This window comes from Opisthocomus hoazin, chromosome 18, assembly GCF_030867145.1.
Source record: "Opisthocomus hoazin isolate bOpiHoa1 chromosome 18, bOpiHoa1.hap1, whole genome shotgun sequence".
Classification (NCBI taxonomy): Eukaryota; Metazoa; Chordata; class Aves; order Opisthocomiformes; family Opisthocomidae; genus Opisthocomus; species Opisthocomus hoazin.
The window spans coordinates 19,179,129-19,202,651 of NC_134431.1; the positions used below are offsets into that span (position 1 = coordinate 19,179,129).

Below are 23,523 nucleotides of genomic sequence, written 5' to 3' on the forward strand. Positions count from 1 at the left end.
TTAAATGTGAGGTCTGGACCTCTGTTCTGGTACCAGTTCTTAGCGGGACAAAATTTATCTGTCTTTAGGTACAAATCATTGAGGGGAAAACAGTCAATAGTCATACCAGATTCTGCAGTATGGAAGAGAAATGTTTAATTAAATTATGGAACATTGTTACAATCCATCATCTTTGTGCAACAGAAATACCAAGAGCAGGACTGGAAGAGAAAGCTGCTGGCGCAACGCCGTTATTATCCTAAACCTGCGCAAGTGTTGTTTTAGAAAGGCAAGAAAGAAGATTTTCAACATTTCGAGCAGTGACAAAACACGAAGCATGATTTGAGAGTCAACGGGACCATTTTGCCACTGTTTTACTCCAGACGTCGGACTTCAGCCCGTGGTGGTCTGCTCTCCAGTCCTCACCTGGAGGTTGCAGGGGACCAAGACGTAGTCCTGAGCAAGGGGAGGAACGAGGGCTGAGCAAGCACGCGTGTGGCTCACACCAGCCAGCACCGGGCTCTCCGCCGGCCGGCAGCCCCTCTGATACAGGTACTGCTCGTGCTGAGGGGGTGGAGAGGAACTACGCCTGTTTAAAGCCAGGAAACTTGGTTCTGTGGGTTAACGGGGCTAGAGGAGCCGGCTCCGAATTATCCTGGAGCCTGGAGGTAAGTGTCGCTCCCGGGCTCCCTTTAAATCAAACATGGCAGGGAGCGATGTAAATCTCTCATTTCTTACCTTGTGAATGACGACACTGACGTCGGTGTAGGTGAAGCTGGAGATGTGGGGCAGGAATACGCCTTCGCTCAGGACCACTAGAAAAAGAAAGAGGGAAAGTTGCCAGCTGGGTGCTGGCTTCGTCCTCGCCGTGCATCCCGTGAGGCAGCACCCCTGCAAAACTCACCGTTGAGCTGAGCCGGTACCTCCCCACGGACCGTGGGCAGAAACAGCTCCTCCAGTAAGTCAGCCTGCCAGAGGGAAAGCCACGGTCAGCTCGCTCGTGGCTCTAAAGCAGGAGGAGAGGGCAGGGACCAGCAAGAGAGGGGTCCTGATGCTCACTGCACCTCTCCTAAGCCCGCACGGACCTGCCTCGCCCTTCGGTACGGTGCAGCCAGCACCCAAAGGAGGTATTTCCCTCCCGACAAGCACTGCCCGGGACGCTTTAGGGTGGTCTAAGCTGGCTGGTGGAGCTGAGCGTGACCGGGCGGTTGGAGGACGGCGCTAAGCCATGGGCTCCTGCATTCAGCAAGTCACAGCCGCACGTGTGAGGAGGGGACGCGGCTGCGCTCGGTCACTCGGGGGGTGTGCAGCCGGGGGCACCTACCGGCACGGGGCCCACGTCGGAGGCAGCCAGGCTGAGCTCGACATCCCTGGAAAACAAAGAGCAGCGCAGGAGCTGCTTGTAAGGAGCTGTAATAAGCAGTGACTTTCACGTTCCCCCAGACACCACGGCTGCGCCCAGGGCCAAGCCAGCGGTGAGCTCTGTGCCGGGGTACATCTGAGCAGGCGGCTGGGACCCAATTCCCCCCCCCCAGGCACAGCAGCAAGGGCTCGAGGACGTTTTGGGCGCCAGGACCCAGGCTTGAACGGCTTTCGTGGGGCCTTGCTGCAGCGGGCAGGCTGTGCTGGCGCGGGCTGGGGTCTCACCACTTCCCTCGGGACAGAGCCCTGCGGTGGCCAAACTGTGAAAGCTAAGAAATCCCCTGGACCCCTTTGCCTCTCCTTCCCCTGCTCAGATGGGACTGTGCCTTTCGAGGACTCGCAGCATAGCTGGGTTCATTACTCTATCGCTGCTGCAGAGATCATCATCCTGGTGCTGGCGACGCTGAGGAGGAGTCCTGCAGACATGTCCTGTGAGGGGAAAAGAGAAGGCAGGGTCAGAGTGAGCAGACCGTCCTGCTTCAGCTTGGAACAGTGGGACCCGATGAACCTGTCCGTGTGCTGCCGGCTACGACGAGCTCCTCACGCCCTGCCCTGCCCGAGGGAGGCAAACGCTGCTGGGACCAGAGAGTCCAGGGAAGGGCTGCGAGGATGAGGAGGGGACTGGAACATCTCCCCTACGAGGAGAGGTTGAGGGAACTGGGCTTGTTCAGCCTGGAGAAGAGAAGGTTGAGAGGGGACCTTATAAATGCCTACAAATATCTGAAGGGTGGGTGTCAGGAGGATGGGGCCAAGCTCTTTTCAGTGGTGCCCAGCGACAGGACAAGGGGCAACGGGCACAAACTGAAGCAGAGGAAGCTCCAGCTGAACACGAGGAAGAACTTCTTCCCTCTGAGGGTGACGAGCCCTGGCCCAGGCTGTCCAGGGAGGCTGTGGAGTCTCCTTCTCTGGAGATATTCAAGACCCGCCTGGACAAGGTCCTGTGCAGCCTGCTGTAGGTGACCCTGCTTGGGCAGGAGGGTTGGACTAGATGACCCACAGAGGTCCCTTCCAACCCCTACTATTCTGTGATTCTGTGATTCTGTGACCGCGAGCGCTGCGGCAGGTAACGGCTAAATCAGCCCCCGCCACGGCTGCAGTCGGGCCGGGTCGCGGAGCAGAGGGCTCTGCCTGCTGCACTTCGCAGAGTGCCATCACCGTGCTGGCACAGCACGCTCACCACGTTCACGCTCAGGAAGCTCTGGAAAGCTGGCGATCCCGCCCCGACGTGGACCGTGAGGAAGAGCTTCAGGGTCGCCTTGTCTTCCTCCAGCACCACCCGGGGCGAGCTCCTGAACACGGCTTGCAGCGTCACGGGCAGGTCCTCCGGGAAGAGGGAGCCCATCTGCCGAGGGAGGGGGGTTACTCCTGGGCACGGCAGCGGTCCCCTGAGCCCCCGGGGTGGTGGGCAGCTGGGCGGGGGGCACTGCCCAAGCTGGGGTCCTGCCTTTCAGAGCGACGGCAACGAACCTGAGTAATCTTCTGTGCCACGGTGGCGGTGGTCAGCGGGGTCTGAAAGACAAAGCAGGGCTTGTGATCCAGCCGACGGCTGCTTGGGGCTGCTGCTCGGGGGCTCGTGTCCCGCACGGCGCTGTGGCAAGTGCTGTGCCACGTGTGGGTGCGGGCAGGACCCTCCCTGCACACCAGCTTGTGCCAGGAGCAGCATTCTGCTTACCCTTCACGGCAAATTCTCCGTGCATCATTAGACCGGCAAGATTTCTGGGAGCCCGAGGGTGAGGGGCTGTGGCTCCCACGGGCACTCAGAGACAAACTCTCCTTTCTCTGCAGGACACACAGCTCCTCCAAGCCCTTCATGGGGCAGGGCTGTCCCTCCAAACACACATTCTCTACTCCTTCCCTGCTGACTTGCTCTACTCACCGGGATGGTCATGTTGAAGGCTCCAGCCATTTCCAGGGCAAAGAAGAGGCTGGTGTAGAAGTGCTCGGAGAAAGCCAGGGTGAGGTGGGAAGGGCTGGAGCTCGCCGGCTCGGGCATGCTGAACGGCACGGGGCTGACTGGCAGGGGGATCGCCATCCCCACCACCTGGAAAGTCGTCTGCAGGGACACGGGTGAGGAGACAAGGAGTATGAGGTGTTTTGGAGCACGTGGCACTGGGACGAGGTGGCTCCAAAGACTCGGGCTGAGCTGTGAGTGCTGGAAAGTGAGGACTTACTTGCAAGGATATGGTGATTCCCTGCTCGGAGAACATGGGTGCAGCCAGGGGCAGGTACTGGCCCTGGCAGCTCGGCGTGATGGGGAACTGAGCTGCAAAACAAGCAGAGGGACGCTCAGAAAGAGGAGGGGGGCAATGACGGCAGGTTGGGGCTGGGAAGTGTCTGGGACAGAGAGCCGAGCAGAGGGAGCGGTGGGTCCCCAGGGAGATGATGGCGGTGGAGCTGCTGCTGCTGAGTTTCTGCTGCTGGGTGGGACCCTGTCCCATCTCATGACCTGCTCCAAGATGAGCCCCGAAGCCCTTTGTCTGTGAGGAGGCTGAAAGCCACTCACCAGTCAGAGACGCCAGCTGTTCATTTGGCAAAAGCAGCAATTTGGAGACTTCCAGGCAAATCTATGGAGTAAAGACCAAAAAGCGGGGTGGTAGATGAACAGGGGGGGTCTGCAGGCATCAGGCATCCCCCAAACGCCTCTGGTGCCGGTATCCCCGTCGCCTGGCCGTGTGGCAGCCAGGAGATGGAGCACGGCGGCGTTCGGAGACCACAGGGCTGCTGCTCCTCACCCCATGTGAGGGGCTGTGGGGGCACCTGGCAAAGCACCAGGCTGACTCAAAGTGATTTAATTCTTACAGAACTGTACAACTTTGTTTTCTCCTGTCTCACACCTTTACAGATTTGATCATACCTTATCGACGTTAATCACCTTGTCCACATCTGAACTAGAGGACTTGCTGGATGAAAACAACAGAACGGAGGAGGTTAGACGAGAACTGGCTCAGCTAAGGGTAGGTGAGCATCTTTTATCTGACCCAAAAGGCCTCCAGAGACAGTATTGTCATTATTTTATATCATCTATTAAGCTATGATTACAATTCAGAAGCCTGACATACTGAAGAATTGCCATTGGGCTTGCATTCAAAATGTTCCTGCTATGCTACTTGAAGAGATCTGCTCCCTTATGAGAGAACGAAACTCTTAAAATGGGGAAAACCAGCCCTGCAAACAGAGCAAAGTTTCTCACATGAAGACAAGTTTCTGTGTTACGTTTGTAAACTTTTAGGGCAGTGAGCAGATCTTAGTCCCATCCCCTTCCTGCCTAGGAATGCTTGTGCCTCAGTTTCTTCTTTTCCCCATTACCCAAATCCCACAACAAGTAAACCTGCAGGGTTGACCTTTCCATCTCCTCGGTGCTCTGCGTCTCCTCCACGGTGGGTTTGCAGGTGGAGGTCACCAGCTCCAGGTTCCCTTCGGGGTTCATTTCCACGTGCAGGTCCGCCAGGATGGACAGTCTCATCTCCTTGGTGGTTGAGCTGTGCCGGGGAGGAGAGGCAGAGGCTGGAGCCGGGGGCTGCTCTGGTCCCGCTCGCCCCGGCCCCCCTGCTCCTGCAGGCAGGCACTGGATGCGGCCCCGGCGCTTTGGCCGAGATCTGGGAGCTTGGGCTGCTTCCGGCCCCGTGTCCCCGGCACTCACGGGGCGGGTGTGACGCCGAGGTCCACATCGATGCTCAGCCGCAGCCCGGCGTCGGGGATGAGTGACAGGGACAGGTCGGCGACTTTGACGGAGTCAATCTGGTTCCTGCTGGAGCAGAAATGAAGGAGTCAGGAGACCGGCGCGACTGACGTGCGGTCCCTGGCTGCCCTGACAGCGGGCAAACCCCAGAAGCCCAGGAGATCTGCGCAGCTCATGGGTAGATCCGTGCCCCGGGGGTGGCACTGGGGCTGCTGCCCTGAGACCCCAAAGCAGGAGCCGGGAGCTCCTTTCCTGTCTGCTCCGGCAAACGCCCGTCTTGGTCTCCAGGAGGATTTCTGCCCTCGCTGGCAAAATGCCTTCCGTGACGACATTCAAAGGGCTCCAGCCAAACACCAGCACGAACTGGTGGTGCGGTGGCAAAGCCTGGGCAAGGCAGAGCTGCGGACTCACCTCTCTGGGGAGCCGAGAAACAGGTCCGGGACGGTCGGGGCCACCAGGTCCTGCCTGAGGACGGTCTCTGCGTGTGGCTTTGAAACTTCAGCGACTGTGAAACAGGGCAGATATTGTACGAGACCCTCTGGTGCTTGTGGTCTGACGCACAGAGACGGACAGACCGAAAGCCCTCCAGGAGACACACTTCCACCCCTTACCTCCCCCCCCAGTCACTAGCTATAGAGAGGGGATTATGCAATTAGTGCTGATTAGTGGCAGAAGCTTCTGGTGGCAGTGTCTGGTATGTCACCACCGGACCGAGCGATGCTGCTGCCTCCCCTCCCCGCTAACGGCGTGGGAGATGCGAGGTCCCCACTTACGGTAGCTCAGGCCTGATGGGGTGAGGATGCCCCCGCAGTCGGGTGACCTGATGGCATGAGTGGGGACCAGGAGGCTCAGGAGGATGCTCAGAGGGCCAAGCTTCGCCATGCCGGTGTCTGGAAGAGGAGGGCACCCACGGCAGCCTGGTCAGAGCAGCGTGGCCCTGGCCTGGCCACCGAGGCGTGGAGCCACGCTCGGGAGCCATGGATCTGCTCCCGGGTCTGTGGTCCTGAGCTTGCCGGTTCCCTGCGATAACAACGCACAGCTCTCGTGTAGCACCTGGGGATTTAAAAGCACTGACAGCAGGCTCAGCCTTGAAAAGCTCCTGCGAGTTGGAAGCCAGTGGTACTCACAGCGGTGCCGTGCCTGCTGAAGAACATCTCGTGGCCTACAGGTGTAAAACCAGCAACTAAACAGGAGCCAAAATTAGTTCAGGAATGAGTGGAAGTTATGGAGGAGGCTGAAATCAAATAAAAAGGTGAGGGTGTTGTCCGCCTGTCTGAAGACCTTTTGGGGATTGTTTATAATTTTTGTAAGGCTCTTACAATATTACGAAAACAAGTAATCCAGAAAGTTTAACCTGCAGAAAGCATACACATTTCTATCCGTCTTCGCAGAAAGTGGCCTTCTGATGAGCACTGACCCTTACAGAGACACCCCAAAGTAAGTACAAGCAATGCCTGCATCAAGCTATGGAGTTTGCAAATGCATCTTTACCTTTCCTGGCCAGTCTTCCCATCCTTCTACCTCCGGCCGTGTCTTGCTGTGGCTGTACCAAGGAGCTGTGCTGGCTTTATATATCCTCACAGCCAAGGCTGGTGGGGCAGGAATTGGCAAAGAGGGCTGGAAACCAGGAGGGTACATTGAGTGGACACTTTGTTTTATACACCTTTTTTATTGTTTCCCCATAAATTTGATTACATTGGTCGTTGACCTAGCGAGATGAAATACTGGGCCGCAGGTGCTGGGGCAGCTCGCCTTCGTTGTGGTGTTACTGAGGAGCACAAAGAAAGGTCTCTGGGTGGAGGGTGCCAAGAAATCAAACATTGTTAGAAAGCGAACATCGGTTTCTTTGCTCTGTTTGCTTCCAGACACCACAGGGACAGCGCCTGCCATGTCCACACCAGAGAGAAGCTGCTGTGGTGTCACTCTCCCAGCTGAGAAGCTCAGACCAGCAGGGATGGGACCTGCACGTGTTGTGCTGAAGGAGGTCTTGGCAACAGAGCACAGATGCCCTCCGTTTCCACCAGGCCTGGGTAAGTCTGTTGAGGGCAACAGAAGTGCTTCTGTTGGGTTCAGGGAGTCTTAGACCAGACAGCAGATCAGGCTTTTTTAAGGCATCTCCTCTAACCCCCGGAATGGCCCACGTGCAGCAATTTCTACCTCTCTTGAACCCACTCCCAATCAAAAGCCAGTGGCAATATTTATTACAACTGGTAAAAATAGTGGTGGGTGACGTCCACCCTCTTTGATAATGCCTCTACAAGCATAGAAAACGTTCATGGAAGGGAGTCACAGTCCCTCTCCTTCCTGTGCTTGGGGTCCATCATGTTCTCCTGGCTTCCTTTTGGCCTGGAGGACAGAGCGTGGGCTACCGGCAAATGCCATGTAAGCGCATCCTCCACGGTCTCGCCCAGCTCTCCCTCGTGCTCTATGTCCTGACTCCCCCCTCCTCCCCATATTTGTGATTTCAGCTTTGAGGCATGACCAGTCTTGCAGAGAGGGTTGCATTGCCCATTTTGGTCTGAATCCCTTGGAAAGGGGTAAGGTGTTCAGCGCTTGTTGAAACACCTGCGGCCGGGGAGGCTTCCATTGTCCTTTGTGCGCCGGCGAGGTGAGTTATGGGGCGCTGGTTCCAGGTGCATCTTGACATGTTTGAAGCCTTTGGCTCTCACCAGCGCTGTGCTGCATTCCGTTCCTTCGCAGCGACAGAGAAATGCCAAGAAAAGCAGAGCTTCAGCCACGTTGTGCATTTCCATTGAAGGCATCTAAAGAGCCGTGTCAAGAGGAAATATGAAGATATACGTCTGGCAGCCTACTGAGGGAGAGCAGGATTTACACATCGACGCTGAAGTACGCAGCCCATTTAGAGGGAAGAAATGTGTTCAGAGAGGTAAATCCATTGAGAATGTTGCAACTTCCAGATGAGTCCCCTGGGGCCACATGAAGTGTTTTGTGGCATCTGACATCGGTGGGGACATAGACACGACCTAGCAAAGTCTCTGAGAAACAAGTCTTTGCTGTGTTTTAGAGCAGCAGGTTGGAAATTGGCCCCTGCTGGGCCTTGTTCCAGCGTAGATGATATCAGCAGCTCTTCCCGAAGCAGCACTGGAGATTTATCTGTGGAGCGTTGTTATCATTTACAGCAGCGCAAGGGTCTGGGGACAAGCTGCCGGGATGAGATGGCACCACGCTGCTTAGATGTGGATTTTCCTCTCCTGAAGAGCTGTTCCGGACCTGATGATCCCTGCGGAGGCTTAATTAGATGTCAACTCACAGCATAATGACTGATCAGGTTACAAGCACAAAGGTGCCTTTCTGGCAGGGAGCATTCCTGACCGGGAGTTATCTATAAATCTTAGGCTCCTGTTAGGTAAGATGTAAATCTCCCTGTCTGGGCTTAGCAGAGAGCCACCGCGTACATCACAGGGAGGGAGGTGATGGCAGATTAAACCTCGTGACACATTTTATACAGAAATGAAGAGAAGCAGTAAATTTACTCCGTGCTGCAGGATTCTACAGGGGCGAACTCCCGGAGCCGCGTCCTGCTGGTGGGGTACCCGGGGGGGACGAGCGAGGACGCCGTGGTGGCAGGCAGGGCTGGTGCATGGGAGCCACAGCGATGGCAGCAGCGTGGCCAGCCCGGAGGAGAGCTTCGGGCAGCCGGTCTGCTCTCTGGTAGGATGCACGGCTCTCCCGCAGCAGGACAGGGACAGGGCTGGGGCTCAGAAGCCCGTTCTCTGGGTGGGAGACCTTTCTTCTCAGCCTCACCGCAACCCTGCTGAAATCAGTAAGAATATTACTGAGATTATCACAATTTCCACTGCATTATCCAGCATCTGATCGCGTGTTCTCCCCTTGCATTTGCGCAGGCTCCGTGAACCTTTGGGGAGCAAGGTCCCCTCACACCATCAGTCACAGTCACACGGGTGTCTCCAAAAGTGGAATTTCTGATTGCATGTCTTAGGTTTCTCCTCACCCCCACTTCTGTCTGTACCATGTAATTAAAGAGATCAGGATTTTCTTTTGGACTCCGTTGGCTCTTCCTGGGTGTTGAGCAAGAGCGCTGGCTTCAGCCTGCTGGGAGCACTTGCTTGGTATCTCAGGCTTGAGGGCTTACCTGGACTTTCAAATTTATTAGTGAAATTATTTATATTGGCCAATGTCAGAAACACTCGGGGATTAGCTTACACCACAGTAATTACCCAGCTATTTAATTCGACTGTTTTTCCTCTTTCTTGGTCAGGGTTTATATAAAGGCTGTTTCTCGGGTCTCTCCAGAAGATCAGCGCAAAGCTTGGGCAGCCTCTGGGGTCTCTCCAGGCCAGGTGACAGCAGGGCCCTTTCCTGTGGAAGTCCCCATCTTGGCAAGGTGAAGCAGCTCACGCCATTTCCCTCCAGTGCAAATGAGAAGTGCGAGGCCGAGCCGGAGCAGACCGATGGAGCTGTGTCGATAGCCCAAGGACAGGCTCGTCGTGCCTCCTGCCACTGCCATGGCCGACAGCCGTGAGGTCTCCTGCTGCTCCTGTGGCCGGGGCTCAGGGTGGCCCTGAGATCCAGCCGGCCATGTGCTCCATCAGGCAGCTCCAGCCCTTTCTCTGCGGCAGGTTTTAGGCATCCTGAGCCACTCTGGTGCTTGTGGGAGAGGAAAGATCAGCACCCCACTTGGGTACCGGCCATGGCATGGGTGGTGCAGGACACAGACATGTCCTGGTGGGGCTGCTCTAGGGTGTTCAGACGTCTGAATTTTGGGGAGCAATTCTTGCATTGAGGCAGTGTTTTGGCTCTGCCGGACTTGCGTGGAACCCTGCTCGCTTTCCTGTAACAAGAGGACGGTGTTTAGCCCCTGACGTGTGGTTTGGGAATCACCTCCAGCTCATTGTCTCTCTCTGTCTGTTGAAGCCCACACGCTCCCGTAAGCCTCTGGAGCTCTGTGAGCAGCCACACCGGATCGGGAGATGTCAGGGATTTGGTGCATTTTACTCCTTGGTGGCTGGCTGGCGTGGTCAGGCGGAGCTGCTGGTCCGGGAGCTGTCATCAGGATCGACCTTGGAACGATCGACCACGGTGAGTGCTCAGCCACGTTAGCGTCCACGCGTGGACATGAGTCTGTCGGCCTGTGCAGACAAGCAGGCAGCGGTGCCGTGCCCGCGTCGCGGTGGGAAGCTGCCTTTGGCTGCGGCACAGCCCGCGTCCCCGAGCGCATCCCCGGCTGCCGGGCGAGTCCAGGCGCTGCCCTTCATCCGCAGCAGGAGCCGCATCCTCGCGGTCTGCGCGTCCCGTGTGGGACGCTGCGAGCGGGACCCCCCGGCTGTGACGCCCCACCGTGGGCTGTCTCGCCGGCGTGGGCTGCGTTAGGGTGGGATCCTGGACATGCGCCCACTGTCTCCTATCTGCAATTGCCACGCCTGGGCAGCACGCGCCTGCCGAGCTCCGGCCATCACCCAGGGATGGCAAAGGTTGCTGGTAATCCAAATTTACAGCCCTTGAAGCGTCCTGATGGTGCCTGCGTGTGTTGGAATGGGAATATGTCAATAATGATGTTCTGTAGGGTTCGGTGGTGAGTGCTGAGCCCCCTCACCCTCCGGCACAGGGTCCTCTCTGGGGGGTTTGTGCTAAACTCCTCGTCCTGTGCAAATCTTCCAGCGGTCTCCACTGCTCTGAACGAGAGTGATGTTCTGCAGAAAATGGCAGAGGAAGCTGCAAAAAAAAAGCCAAACGCCAAACCCATCAAAGGCATCTCAGGGTGAGTGATGATCAGCAGCATTACGCCACGAGCCTGAACCTGGGAATGAGAAAATAAAAGCAGAAGGTTGGGAAGTGTCAGCCTGGAGGCAGAAACGAATCACTCCCCGCTAACAAGTGGGATATTAAAGCCGGTGATTTTCTGCATGGTTGTGTCTACAAATACATGGAGAAACTATAACTTAAAGGCAACAAAGCGCGTCGGCTGCTGCCTCAGCGCCGGCTGGACTGCTGCAGTGGCTCTGCGGCAGCGGGGGGGTTTGCTCTCAAAGCTGGGGGTGCCCGGCTTGTGTCAGTAACACCTGGAGGGAACCCCAGGATTTCTGGGGGATCAGAGCTGGCGCTCCATCCCGCAGATCCATGCAAGCTGAAAGCACGGAGGTGTTCTGAACACAGAAACGTTTTTTTTGTTTCCAGAATTAAACCGTGCAATCTTTTTGTTAGGAAGAAACATTTCTAAATTTAAACGTGGTTTCATATGGAAATTTTAAACAAGAAGTGGAAGAATAAAGATGGTGATGGCAATGTCAGCGGTAGGCGACTTCAACGTAAGCAGCCTGACCTGGCTGCTCTGCGGGCTCCTCTTCCCCAGCTCTTTTATTCTGTTTTGGTTTTTTTTTTTCCGCAGGCTAAAAGTGAAAGATCTCCGTCCCCCGGTGATATCGCTGGCGCTCTCGCCGGGCTCGGGGCTCTTCATGGCCGTCTTAGTCCAAATGACCATCACTGGGAAAAGGTGAGCGGGGCCGGCGCCTGCAGGGAAGAGCTGCTGGGGAGCTGGGGTGGGCTCGCTCGCTGCCGGGGGCTTGTCCTGTGGTGACCAAGCTTTGTTCCGAGCAGCTTCATCGGAGGAAGCATGGAAATGGCGCTGGCTGCAAACCTGACGGCCAGCAGCCGGCTGCGGCAGGACTCCGCGGGCATCCCCAGCTTCAGCGCCAGGAACTGCCACGTCGCCCTCGTTAGCGTTAAAACCAACCTCCCCAGCAGGTGAGTCCCGAAGCCAGCATTCAGAATTCCTAGGAGCTCAGCAGCAGCACTGTTCAGCCCTTCAGTCTCCAGGTGCGGGTTTCTACAGAGCACTAATGCTTCTCACTGTTCATTTTTTCCACTGAGAAAAACAAAACCTTTCGTGGACAAATTTAGGCCAGCTCTAGCTGTGTTCTTCCACGCCACGTCCATCTTTGGCATCAGCCCTCGCTGAAGTGCCGTCCTTCTGGGATCTCAGAGATGCTCTTCGGTGTGAAAAGCTTTACCTTTGTTTAAAGCCAGAAGATGGCATTCTTGAGAAAAGGTTTCTAAAGAGAGAAAACATCTTTTATTAGACATCAGGCATACTTTGGCCTAATCCACACCAGACATTTCTTCAGCACTTGACTTTCTTGCCTCTTGATCTTTAGTAACTAATTATTGCTGTGTGCATAACGATGGTGTGAGCCGACGTGTTGTCTCTGCCCAGCATGCTGCCCAAAGTCTTGAGCAAGTTTCTGGACAGCACCCTGCAGAAAGTGCTGCCGGGTCTGGTAAGTCCAATCCTCCTCCCATCCTCGTTTCCCAGAGATCATCTCCTCCTCCTCCTCCCCGCACCGCAACATGTTTCACAGTTTTGCCCCACAAAGCAGCTTGCAGCCTGGTAAAAGGGAGCATTTTGGAGAATTACTGGTTTCACACAGCCAACCACCGCAGTGAAGGCACTGTCACTGCCTAAAGCCTCCTCGTCCCAGCCCGGCGGTTAGGGATGCGATGCTCGGGCAGAGCTGAGCTCGACGCTGAGCACACTTGTTGCTGAAGGCTTGCCAAAGGGCGGACCTGCAGCCTCTTAACACGTGTCATTGAGTCCTCTGGTTTAGTCAGATACACGCGGTGGGGTCCGGCCATGTTCTTCGCTCAGCTTAAGGCAGGTTTACTCCAGAAGAACCTAATTCAACCAGGGACAGCAAAAACTGAGGCAAGCCCTTGTCTGGGTAATTAATGGTGGGGGGTCCTGGTGCTTCAGGGTGGGGGCTGTGCGGGTCTGGCAGCCACAAAGCTCTGCTCTCACAAGAAGCCTCCATGCAAGGTTTTCTCACACCTTTCTTCTCACCCTACAGCTGTGTCCAGCCATGGATGCAGTGTTTGACCTTCTGAATGCAAAACTCACCACCATGACTTGTAAGTTGGTATCCATCCATCCATCAGTCCGTCCATCCATCCATCCATCAGTCCGTCCATCCATCCCACCCACCGGTCTCCTTCCCTTCCCCTGGCAAGAGGAAAGCACAGCTCTGTCACCGAGGATAGACAATCTGCTGAGCCCCGACTAGGACCAGGCAGGGAGAAACCCCAGTGGGGGCCACACGAATATCCACCCCCTCCTCGGTGCAGATTAGGGAGCCTGGCACTGCAGAGGCTGGCAGGAAGGCAGGAGCCCACTGAAGCTGTGAAGGGCACATAGCACTGGTGAACCAGTGGTTTGGCACTGGTGAACCAGTGGTTTGACGCTGGTGAGCGCTCCTCCCGCGGCGTGGAGCGTGCACCTTCTGGCTAAGCATCCCTGTTTTCTTCCACGCAGCCGAGATCCCTCTTGGGACTGCTGGGACCCTCCAGTACGCTTTGCTGAACCCCCCAGAGATGAATGAAACTTTCATAGAGCTGGATTTGAAGGTGAGTGCTCCTGCCTGGCACCGGGTCTTGGGGCAGTGATACTTCTGACATCCATTTGCTTGGAGGCTTTGTCCTTCTCGGCCTTGGGCGGCGGAGACCTTGGGAGGGAGCAGACATTTGCTGGTTGCATTGTGTCTCCTAGCCACCTCCTCAGCTCATGGTTTCCTACGGAGTTTGTTGCTCTGCTTTGTTGCTGAAACTACAGAGCAAAGCATCCAGTATCTGCTCCAAATGCAAATCCTGGAAATGGACCTGTGCTCTCTGACACGGCTCTTCTTACTGGTGCTTTTAGACCATTCTCCACCAAAAGGAGGGCAAGGAGGTTGACCTTCCCACGGACCAACCATCTCTTGCTTCTCTGCCACCAAAAAGGGATGCTGCTACCCAGCTCATCCTGTCCGCAGACTTCTTGAGTGCTGAGCTCTCTGTTCTTCAGGCGTCCTTCAACCTGAACATCAGCAATAACATGGTGGGTGGTTTGGGCTTGAGATTTTCCTCAAGAGACCACTAAAGAAATCTACACCTATGTTCAAGGCAGATCCATGTGCTGTCTATGTCTCTTCCCTTCCCCGTGTTGACCCCCCCCACCCCAGTGAGTTCATTAATTCCCTGCCCCATCACACTTTCTCAACAGGTTCTGGAGCTTCCCCCGCTGACGACCACGATGCTGGGAGCCCTCATCCCTGAGGTGGGTGCACTTTGCTTGATTCTACTGCTCTGTGGGTCATCTCAGGCTACTTACGGCAGCAGATAAAGCTGCTCTCCATTCACAAAGACATGCTGGGTACTCTTTCCCCAAGGTCAAACTGGTGTTCTTTTTATTTTATTGGTAAAACTTTTATTAGCAATATTATTTAAGGGACATACTATTCAGCAGTATGGACCAGCCTGACTGACTCCCACTGACTTTGGTGAATGTCACCGATGCTGAACACCCACCAAGACAATCCTCACAGCAGTGACCTGGGATGGAAAGGGAATGTCACCCCTTCGCTTTGACTCTCCACAGATTTCCAGGCTGCTGCCTCCATCACAGCCGGTGGTGGTTGAAATGCGAGAAGCGAAAGCACCAGTGGTGACGATGTCCCTGGACAAAAGCTTTGTGCAGCTCTTCAGCACTGCCGAGTTTTGGGTTTCCCCTTCAGATTCTTCTGCCGAATCCCTCTTCGTCCTGGATGTCGTGAGTTGAAGTCTTTTGCAGTTGGCAAGGGCTGAACGTGGTCACCCTTGCCCTCAGCCAGTCAACCCGCACCAATACCGGGGCGAGAGATGCGGGACAGCGGGCAGGGACCTCTGCAGGGAGGATGCCTGGCCAGGGGGTCCTGCAGGGCTGGAGCGGTCGGAGGGGGCCAGGGTCCTGGTGGAGACTCCCTTTCCGTGTCCCCTTGCAGCACAGCAACCTGGAGGCACAGTTCACTGTTGCAGAAGAAAATCTGCAGCTCTCCCTCGCTCTGCAAAGGTAACTTGGCTGCTGGGCCCCAGTGCCACCACCAGACCGGAGTCCCTGGGCTGCTGGAGAGGCCACGCGCTGTCTCTCACCCGTGTGTTTTCAGAAGGAACCTTTCCTGTGTCCGCATGATGCTTTTATAGTTTATACTCACAGCTGTTTAAAAATAGATGAGGGTCAACGTGACATGATCCAGCTGACCTAAAACCTGTTTGGGTTTTTTGCTCTTTACGTTTGAAGAGCTGAAGCTGGTTCAGGATGGAGAACACACTCTCGGTGGGAAGCAGCCCCTTCCCGGAGGGAGGCTGCCGGGGGAGGTTTGCTGGAGGGCAAGGTCGGGGTGAGGAGCTTGCTGAGGGCGATGGGGCAGCTCGCCCGGGGCGGCGGGAGGCGAGCGACACCGTGCCTTTCCTCTCCCTGCAGCCTGTCTCGCGTGGCCTTGGCTTCCTCCTCCCTCGGGACGTTTGATGTGAGTTGGGCGGTCTGTGCCGTGCGTGGGGCTGGGGTTGCCGCCGTGAATCTCGGCGCTGGCGGTTTGTGTAACGCGGTACCAGGAATTCGCTCCCCAGAGCCCCGTCCTGCTGCTTTCATTATCAATAACAGACTTGCTAAAAAACCCCAAGAAAACCAAAGTAAATGCCAAAGATCAAACTGTTATTTCAAGCAACAGCAAATAACAAATCAACTGCCAAAACCATTTGCCCACAGGCATGAATGCTCTGGAAGGGGTCCCCGCTCATGACGCACCGTCTTCATTCACGGGAGAGTTTTGGCCACGAGTAACTCTCCCCAGTGTGGCACCGGCAGGGTGGGAGTGTGGGCTGGGCTGGGCTGAGGCCGTGTGTGCTTGGATGTTCAACCTCCTCATCTCCCTCTAACCCTGATGCTGAGGCAGAGATGCTTGGGAGGGCGAGTGCTGATCGCGTCTTGCAGCAGGGCTTTGGGCTCGAGGAGGGTGTCTGGGTGCCCGGCACCGACCGCAGGGCTGAGAGCAGAGTGCTGCTGGGGCTGGGAACAGTCTCGCCTGGGGCAGCTTTCATGGAAATTCAGCATTTGTCAGACGTTCCCATCCTGCTCGGGGGGACCCTTTGCAATTCTCCTGTGACGGGAGAAGGCGCTGGATGAATTGGTGGGGAGAGCCCGGCAGGCGCGGCTGCTGGCACGCAGAGCGACGGGTGGTTTACACCACTTCTCTGTGTTTCAGGAGCTTCCACTGAAAGGAGTTTTGGCAGATATTATTCATGTGGCTTATGTGCCATCCATCAACAGTAAGCATGGCTACGGCTCCTTCTGCGGATTCACTATCTGCACGGGGAAAACTGTTCTCATTTCTTTCGCTGTAGACTGTTGTTGTCTTTTTCGGAAGCGGCACTGCCTGGCTGACGTTGCAAGCCTTTCCTGCCCTCAGGGCTGTGAGTGACTCTGCCAGGAAAATCGCTTGCCGGCCGTTCTGCACCCACGGGGTGGGCGGTGGGAGCTGGAGGAGAGCAATGCCTCCCGGCCGGGGCTCCTGCGCAGGCAGGAGGGATCTGCCCGCACAGAACAGATCCGCTGCAGAGGACACAGGCTTCTCCTCTGAAGCCTCTTGGAACGGTGTGCCTGTCCTCAAAATCAGACCCACTTTGCCTTTCCGAGGTCTCCAGAAATCAGCATGTCCCTCTTTACCATCCCTAAAACCAGCCAAAGCGTCAGTAAGAACTCCACCCTGGAGCATCAATTTATCTGGTTAACTTGTATGGAAAGTATGCCAAAAGTAGAGATTTTATTCATGCCAAAATGCACAAAACCAGGAATTCCCACCCTGTTATTTTTCCTTCTGAGTATTCCCCAAACCCCTTGCCAGACCTTTGGCAGGCACGGGCAGGCAGGGAAGCACCGGAGGTGCCGGCAGCGCCTGCCACGGCCACAGTGCCTCTGACAGCGGCTCCCGCTCGTTCCAGGGGTGCTGCACGGAGGGGTCCCCCTGCCCGACCTGCTGGGCATCACCTACGGGCGGGCGAACATCAGCGCCTTCGAGGTAGGCACACTCGCGTGGCGGCTTTGCTGTACCCTGGGTCATCCCTGGAGCTGGTGCCGCTGGTCCGTCACAGCTGAGCGCAGAAGAAACTGCGAAATCCTGCCCGTGGGCTTTTTATTTCTGAATCCACAGAATGCTCTGGTGCTGGATGTGCCCGTCACGGAGACCTGAGGCACGGCTGCAAGCCACTGCCTCTGCGAGGACTCAGCTCTGCCCGAGGGAGCAGCAAGGGTGCTGGGGCTTCTGGGGCGTTTCTTCCTCTTTCCTTGATTTTTCAATAATTTTACTCCACAAGCTGTAATAAAAAGACCCCATCACCCCATGAGCAGACTCCAGCCTGCGGCACGTCTAGTGGAGCCAGCCAGGCATGGCTGGGCAGAGGTCGTATCTCTTGGAAGAGCTGGTCCCTAAATAAATCACGTTCCCAACAGCAATCGCCCGTGCATGAGCGTGCCGTGGGCAGCAGCGTGGGCTGCCGTCGGGGCGCAGCACCCACAGCTCCTGCGGGAGACGCAGGGGTGCATCCCAGGGTGCCTGGGCTGCGAGAGCAGGGGAGCGCGTCTGCTGTCGCATGGGGGGATGGGGACGGCTCAGAATGAGTTAGAGACAGGCATTTAGACATCTCCGTGTGCTTTTTAATATTTCAGAAGTGCCTAGCATCGCGGTTTATCGGCTGCATTGCAGATACTGATCTCAGGAGTAGAGTTCACTGATTGCTGGATAATTACCTGTCATTAGTAAGTCAATAAACAGCTTCGATCCCGATTTCATCGAGCTGACATGATTTGAACATTTTTCCCGGTGACAGGTAGCTGGGGGAGAGTTAAGGATATCTTTGAAAAGATTGTTGTGTTTTTAAGAAATTGTCCCCAGGAAAATCTCGCTGTGAGGGAGGCTCTGAGAGCTCCATTTGTTTTCTTGTGCGCGCTGCCAGCCCCAGCAGGCGTTCGTTCTGCGACGCCTGTGAGGAATTGTCCTCGTCAGGAGTCCCAAGCAATGACGGAAGCGGCCATCAACCCAGCTCCCCGTGAGGACTGGTGCTCACGGTGCCTCTGCTCCTCCTTTCGCTGCAGACATTGTCACTGCCAAGCACGGTTTGTTAGGAGATCTCCCTCCTCGTTCTTTCATTAGCTAATAAACAATTGAACAGCTCGAGTCTGAATTCCCTTAAGAAGAACAAAAAATGAGTTACAATGTCTGTGTGCAGCCCTCCTCGGAGAAGTTAGCGCTGGCAATCTCAGGGGGCACTTGGTTAATTTGTCACGAACCTCTTCACCTCGCTGCCAGGCTGCGCTACGGGGCAGCCGGGAGGTGCTGCCCTGGGGTGCTCGCTGGAGGTGCAGCCTTCGGACGCGTGCAGGCACCGGCACTGCCCCTGGAGCTGTACACGGAGCCCAGCAGCCCCGCTCCCCCCAGCAGCGTGGGGTGTACCAGTGTCTCGCAGTTAATGGTCCCAGAGGAATGGAAGAGCAAGCCAAGACTGTCCCTGCAGAGATGGTTTCCTCAGGCAGAAGGGCCACGGCCGGAGGATGCTGTCGAGGGGAAAGCAGAGCAGAACCATCTCAGTTTTTAGCCAGGGCTACCACGTTTCACCTTGCCTGCCCTGGCCAGAGCCTGCTGCCCTCTTGCTAACGTGAAGATCCCTAACGCTTCTCGAGGCGCGTCTCTCACTGCCTGCCCTCACGTCTCGGTTTCCAGGTGAGCGACAAAGCAGCGTCTGTTCACACCAGTCCTATTCTTCTCCCTTTGACCAAGTCCGTTCTGGTTTACTCTGTGCTTCTGTCCTCACACAGGGACTTGGCTTCGTGTTCTCGGGGCTTTGAAAGTTGCTTCAGCGAGACCTGCACATCACAATGTCGTTCCCTTTATGGGAATCTGCTTTGGTTTATCCAAAATATTTGTCAGAGAGCTCTGCATTCAGCAGCGGCTGGTGAGAGGCCAAGTTACTGTCATGCCTGAAAGGTCACTGCTCAGAAGCTATTCTCTGCAGTGCCAAAGTGCCCCTTTGCTGTGTGCTGACCATTATCAGCTCTGCCTTTATGGCAATTCGGGTTTCCTACAGTGACTGCCCAAAGTATAAAGTGATTCAGGAGGGATGATAACATAATACCATCTTGTTAACACTCTCTTCCACCTTATCAAATGTCACCATCTAGCCATGACAGCAAGGCTTTGTGTTTCTGAGACGCCTGGCTGATCAGGTTGCAAGGAGAGTGACAACTCCGTAAGTACCTTGGCACCTTTGCCATCCCTTCCTTGGCCTTTAGCAAAGATATATTTTAAAGCCGGAATTAATGTGTGACAAAACCTGGTTAATCTGCTGGAAATGCTTATTTCCAAGTTTGCAGAAAGTATTAACTCTGAGCAAGCGTTTTTCTGGGCTATTATTATTCCGAGCTGGGGAGCAGCCCACCCACCCCTGTCGTTAATGAGCACGTTGGGGTAGCGCAGAGTTCACCGCGGTGCCCTTGGCCGATGTGTCCTCCCCTCCGCCATGGACACCTTCGCCGTGCCCGCTGGGACGTGGTCCACACGCAGGGCCCACGGTTGGTCTGTAGCCCGCAGAGGAGGGTTCTCATTTTCCTGCCCCGAAGAGCTGCTGGTCCGGTGCAGCTCGAGGCAGCGGCTCTGCAGACCCGTGCGGTGCCGGTGACCAGGGCCAGGACAGGGTGAAAGGGAGACAGCCACCATGGCAGTGGGTGCACATGGCACGTTGGCTCAGCAGAAAGCTTTGCTCCTCTTCTCCTGCCTGTAGCAGTAAATGAACTGGCAGTAAATGAGCTGTGATGGACCAGGTGGGACACAATTTTTCAGCATGGAAAAAGCCTGGACAGCAATCTGAGAGGGCAGGAGTCTGGACAGAGCTGCGATGCGGAGGGGGAAGACCCTGGGCAGTTGCAGCACATTTGTTGCATGGCATGGTGTAGCAGGGAGGTCCCCTCTCTTGGTACGCCCACGCTGCGATCAGCAGTCCCTCCAGGACTTCAAAATGATCTCAAGCTGACAAGCTCTAGTCTGGGAGCTCCCTGGCTTCGTGGTCAGCGGCATCACCCTCTCAGCAGTGTCCCCCCATGACAGCACATCCCTCCTCCAGTCCTCCTGGAGTGCTCTGAGGCAGAGGTGATGGACTTGGAAATAACACTGTGCTAGTTAGACCAGTGCAGCATTTCCGAAACAGACGGTTTCTCTCTGAAGAGTCTGTCAGCTCAGGGTGTCCGAAAAGCCGTGACACCCAATCAATACGCCTTATCATGGTGTCACTGTTCCTTCCCAATTCAATACCTCCTTCTCCTCAATTATCAGATGGATTATGAGCCATTCAGGTCAGTGGGCAGGTGCTGTGGGCTTTGATCAACACTGGGCAAGGTCACAGTTTGTAGGCAAGCCAGGAGGGAAATGCTGGGCATGTCCTGCTGACCTGGATGGTGAATACCGGGCTCTGCCACTGTCTCGATGGTCTGCTTTTACACTGAGAAAGGTGCTGCCTGGTCCTCCACTTAGCGTCTGTGTGTGGCACGTCCCCACTGCATGGGCTGCCTGTGAGGGTAAAGTGCTCAGCACTGCAGCACCAAGAACTGCAGAAGTGCTTAGCAGCAAGGGGTGACCAGTATTTTGACACATTTTTCAGTCAAAACCTCATTTTTATTTGGAAAAAAAAAAAGTATTTTATCAGCGTGTGACTTTTCAGCCACGCGTGCACCTTGACACGAGAGCAAGCCCAAAAGGATGCTGTACCGAACGAGGCAGCGGTGTGGAGGCTGGCACCCAGAGCTGGCCGAGTCTGCCTCTGCACCTCCGGGCTGTTGCTCAATGATTTACCTAACTCCTAACATCTCTAGGGAAATATTTGCAGTGGAAGTCACCAGAACCCATACATTATTTGTTTTGCTCCCCACCAATTATTCTGGATGTCCTTGACAGCACTGCTTGCCTCTTTCCTGCTGTATGCGCTCTATATAAGGATGCTCAGTGCAGGTCATCTTCAGAAGACAGGGACATCGGCTGGAGACAGCCTCGCACTCAAGAGCTTGGCCAGGTAAGAGCAAATTTGTTCCCCAAAAAGTGTGCTCTCAGCTTCTGCTTCTGCACACCTGAATGCTTCCCAAAGGAGAACCCTTAATGTTCGTCTGTGAGTGTTGGCTTTTTAACAAAAATTGTTATTCTTGCCTGCTGCCTGCCTTAAATATGCTCCGACAGGTAAAAAGTGTGGTGGGTTTCACTACGAGTTTCTCAAGAACAGACATGCATGGTCATTGTATCTGCAGTCCTTGAAGAAGAAAGGATATTTCACGGTTTTCATAAACAATTATCACCTAAATTATTTTTGGTATAACTCTATTATCTGAGATAGCATTTCAGCTAAGGTGAATTAGATCTCTCACACTTGCTTTGATCCCTTTTTGATGTGCTATTTACATTTAAATAGATGCGGGCCAATGAAGATCATTATAGTTCTTTAAAACCATAAAGCTACTTCAAGTTGTAGGTCCCACAGAAATATTTCTCTGAGGCTGAAACTGTAAAAATTATTTTCTCCTTCTTACAATTCTAGCAAAAGATACCTTCACGCAGAGGGAAGACCGAGATGTTTGACGTCTGTGCAGAGATCATGACATTCAAACAAGGAGATGCTGTCCTTACTCGATACCTTGGTGCATTTGCCCTGTGTAGATGCCGTTGCTTTTCTTTCCACGAGAGCAACGAGGCTGGTGAAGGGTCTCGAGAACAAGTCTTATGATGAGCGGCTGAGGGAACTGGGGTTGTTTAGTATGGAGAAGAGGAGGCTGAGACCTGATCACTCTCTACAACTGCCTGACAGGAGGGTGTAGTGAGGCAGGTGTTGGTCTCTTCTCTCCAGTAACCAGCGACAGGGCGAGAGGCGATGGCCTCAGGGTGCGTCAGGGGAGGTTCAGATTGGATATTGGGAACAATTTCTTTCCTGAAAGAGCGGTCAGGCGTTGGACCAGGCTGCCTAGGGCAGTGGAGGAGTCCCCATCCCTGGAGGTGTTCAAAAAACATGTAGATGTGGCACTTCAGGACATAGTTTAGCAGGCATGGTGGTGTTGGGTTGACAGTTGAACTTGCTGATATTAGAGGTCTTTTCCAACCGTAATGATTCTGTGATTCTATGACTGGAGACGATCATGTTGTCAGAAATGTCCTGTTCTCCCACTGCTCACCGGCGCTAAGGGATTAAAGCAGGAACAACCGAACAGCCGCTTGCTTTTCACTTGGCTGCTGTGTCGGTTGCTTTGGAGCAAGTGCTGTTGACATTCTGGTTCCTCCTGCAGGAGACTGCCATCAGGAGTTTTGCTGTGCCCACCAGTGTGGTGAGGAGGTGGGAAAGGCTCCATTCCTCACTGATTTTGTCTTCCCCGACAGGCATTCCTCCATTTTCTTTCCTCCACCCTCCTCTTTCCTACCCCCACTGGCTTGTGCTGACTGTCCCAACATTGCACTGATGGCAATCACTTTCCACAGTTATCAGGACCGAAGATGTCTGTGTTCCGGGCTGTTTTCGTCCTCTGCAGCCTGCTGACCCCTTCACAAGGACTTGGAATCATGCCCTTGGTTGCCAAAGTGGATGTAGATGGTAAGCATATGGAAGAGAGAGGATTTATCTCTTTTTTGAGGCCAGTTCAGCTTTTTATGTCTTTTGACCATGCCCAGAAAAACAGAAGCTCGTCCAGATCCATTCAGCAGTAGTGGCAATGCTGGTAATTTACATTTACAAAGCACTTTGGAGATGGCAGTTCAGATACTTTATAGTGGCTGGTGCCACCTCCCCTATTGCAGAAAAAAGGGAAAAAGAGGGACAGTTGAGGGAAAGGAACAACCAGGCTGACACAACATGCTTGTGTGCTGAGTCCATAGAGCTCACAGTGACCTCTCTTTCCTTTTTTTTCAGATATTCAAGATTCACTAGCTAAACGTGACCCCCAGAAGCTTCAAGATGGTCTCCTTGGTGGCAATCTGCTCAGCGGTCTCGTTGGCAGAAATGGTCCTGTTGGCGGTCTCCTTGGCAGAGATCATCCTGTTGGCAGTCTCCTCGACAGAGATGATGCTGTTGGTGGTCTGCTTGGCAGAGATGGTCCTGTCGGTGGTCTCCTCGGCAGAAATGGTGCTGTTGGCGGTCTGCTTGGCAGAGACGGTCCTGTTGGTGGTCTCCTCGGAAGAAATGGTGCTGTTGGTGGTCTGCTTGGCAGAGACGGTCCTGTCGGTGGTCTCCTCGGCAGAAATGGTGCTGTTGGCGGTCTGCTTGGCAGAGACGGTCCTGTTGGTGGTCTGCTTGGCAGAGACGGTCCTGTCGGTGGTCTCCTCAGCAGAAATGGTGCTGTTGGTGGTCTGCTTGGCAGAGACGGTCCTGTCGGTGGTCTCCTCGGCAGAAATGGTGCTGTTGGCGGTCTCCTTGGCAGAGATGGTCCTGTTGGTGGTCTGCTTGGCAGAGATGGCCCTGTTGGCGGTCTCCTCGGCAGAGACGGTCCTGTTGGCGGTCTCCTCGGCGCAGATGGTCCTGTTGGCAGTCTCCTTGGCGGAGATGGTGCTCTTGGGGGTCTCCTTGGCGGAGATGGTGCTCTTGGGGCTCTCCTTGGCGGAGATGGT

At 55.0% G+C, this 23,523-nt stretch overlaps 2 protein-coding genes across 2 annotated transcripts; one reads left to right on the plus strand and one right to left on the minus strand.

The window, feature by feature from the left end:
• Nucleotides 1-356: 356 nt before the first annotated feature.
• On the minus strand, nt 357-5,962 carry LOC104330573 (protein TENP). Its single transcript, XM_075438380.1, has 15 exons — nt 5,854-5,962; nt 5,492-5,585; nt 5,042-5,149; nt 4,743-4,880; nt 4,256-4,301; nt 3,905-3,965; nt 3,573-3,664; nt 3,278-3,454; nt 2,869-2,910; nt 2,579-2,743; nt 1,763-1,830; nt 1,304-1,349; nt 884-947; nt 718-794; nt 357-435 (listed from the first exon to the last, which is right to left on the minus strand). Exons 1-15 carry the CDS (start codon nt 5,960-5,962, stop codon nt 373-375), a joined length of 1,350 nt encoding a protein of 449 aa, XP_075294495.1. The 3' UTR covers nt 357-372.
• A 4,070-nt stretch (nt 5,963-10,032) lies between these two features.
• On the plus strand, nt 10,033-17,091 carry LOC104330572 (BPI fold-containing family B member 6). The gene is made up of 16 exons (XM_075438485.1): nt 10,033-10,141; nt 10,721-10,820; nt 11,448-11,552; nt 11,657-11,803; nt 12,273-12,336; nt 12,904-12,964; nt 13,365-13,456; nt 13,749-13,925; nt 14,091-14,144; nt 14,466-14,636; nt 14,848-14,915; nt 15,327-15,372; nt 16,108-16,242; nt 16,519-16,645; nt 16,844-16,920; nt 17,053-17,091. The coding sequence occupies exons 1-16, from the start codon at nt 10,033-10,035 to the stop codon at nt 17,089-17,091; spliced, it is 1,572 nt and encodes a 523-aa protein (XP_075294600.1).
• The last annotated feature ends 6,432 nt before the right edge of the window (nt 17,092-23,523 follow it).

Bases quoted from the DNA above. Each gene is read 5' to 3' on its own strand.
- LOC104330573 (XM_075438380.1), bottom strand. From the start codon at position 5,962: ATGGCGAAGCTTGGCCCTCTGAGCATCCTCCTGAGCCTCCTGGTCCCC. The intron at 3,455-3,572 runs GTAAGTCCTCAC...GTGTCCCTGCAG, and splicing joins GAATCACCATATCCTTGCAA to ACGACTTTCCAGGTGGTGGG. The intron at 2,911-3,277 runs GTGAGTAGAGCA...TTTGTCTTTCAG, and splicing joins CCTTCAACATGACCATCCCG to ACCCCGCTGACCACCGCCAC.
- LOC104330572 (XM_075438485.1), top strand. From the start codon at position 10,033: ATGTCAGGGATTTGGTGCATTTTACTCCTTGGTGGCTGGCTGGCGTGG. The intron at 14,637-14,847 runs GTGAGTTGAAGT...GTCCCCTTGCAG, and splicing joins CCCTCTTCGTCCTGGATGTC to CACAGCAACCTGGAGGCACA. The intron at 16,243-16,518 runs GTAGACTGTTGT...CCTCAAAATCAG, and splicing joins CTGTTCTCATTTCTTTCGCT to ACCCACTTTGCCTTTCCGAG.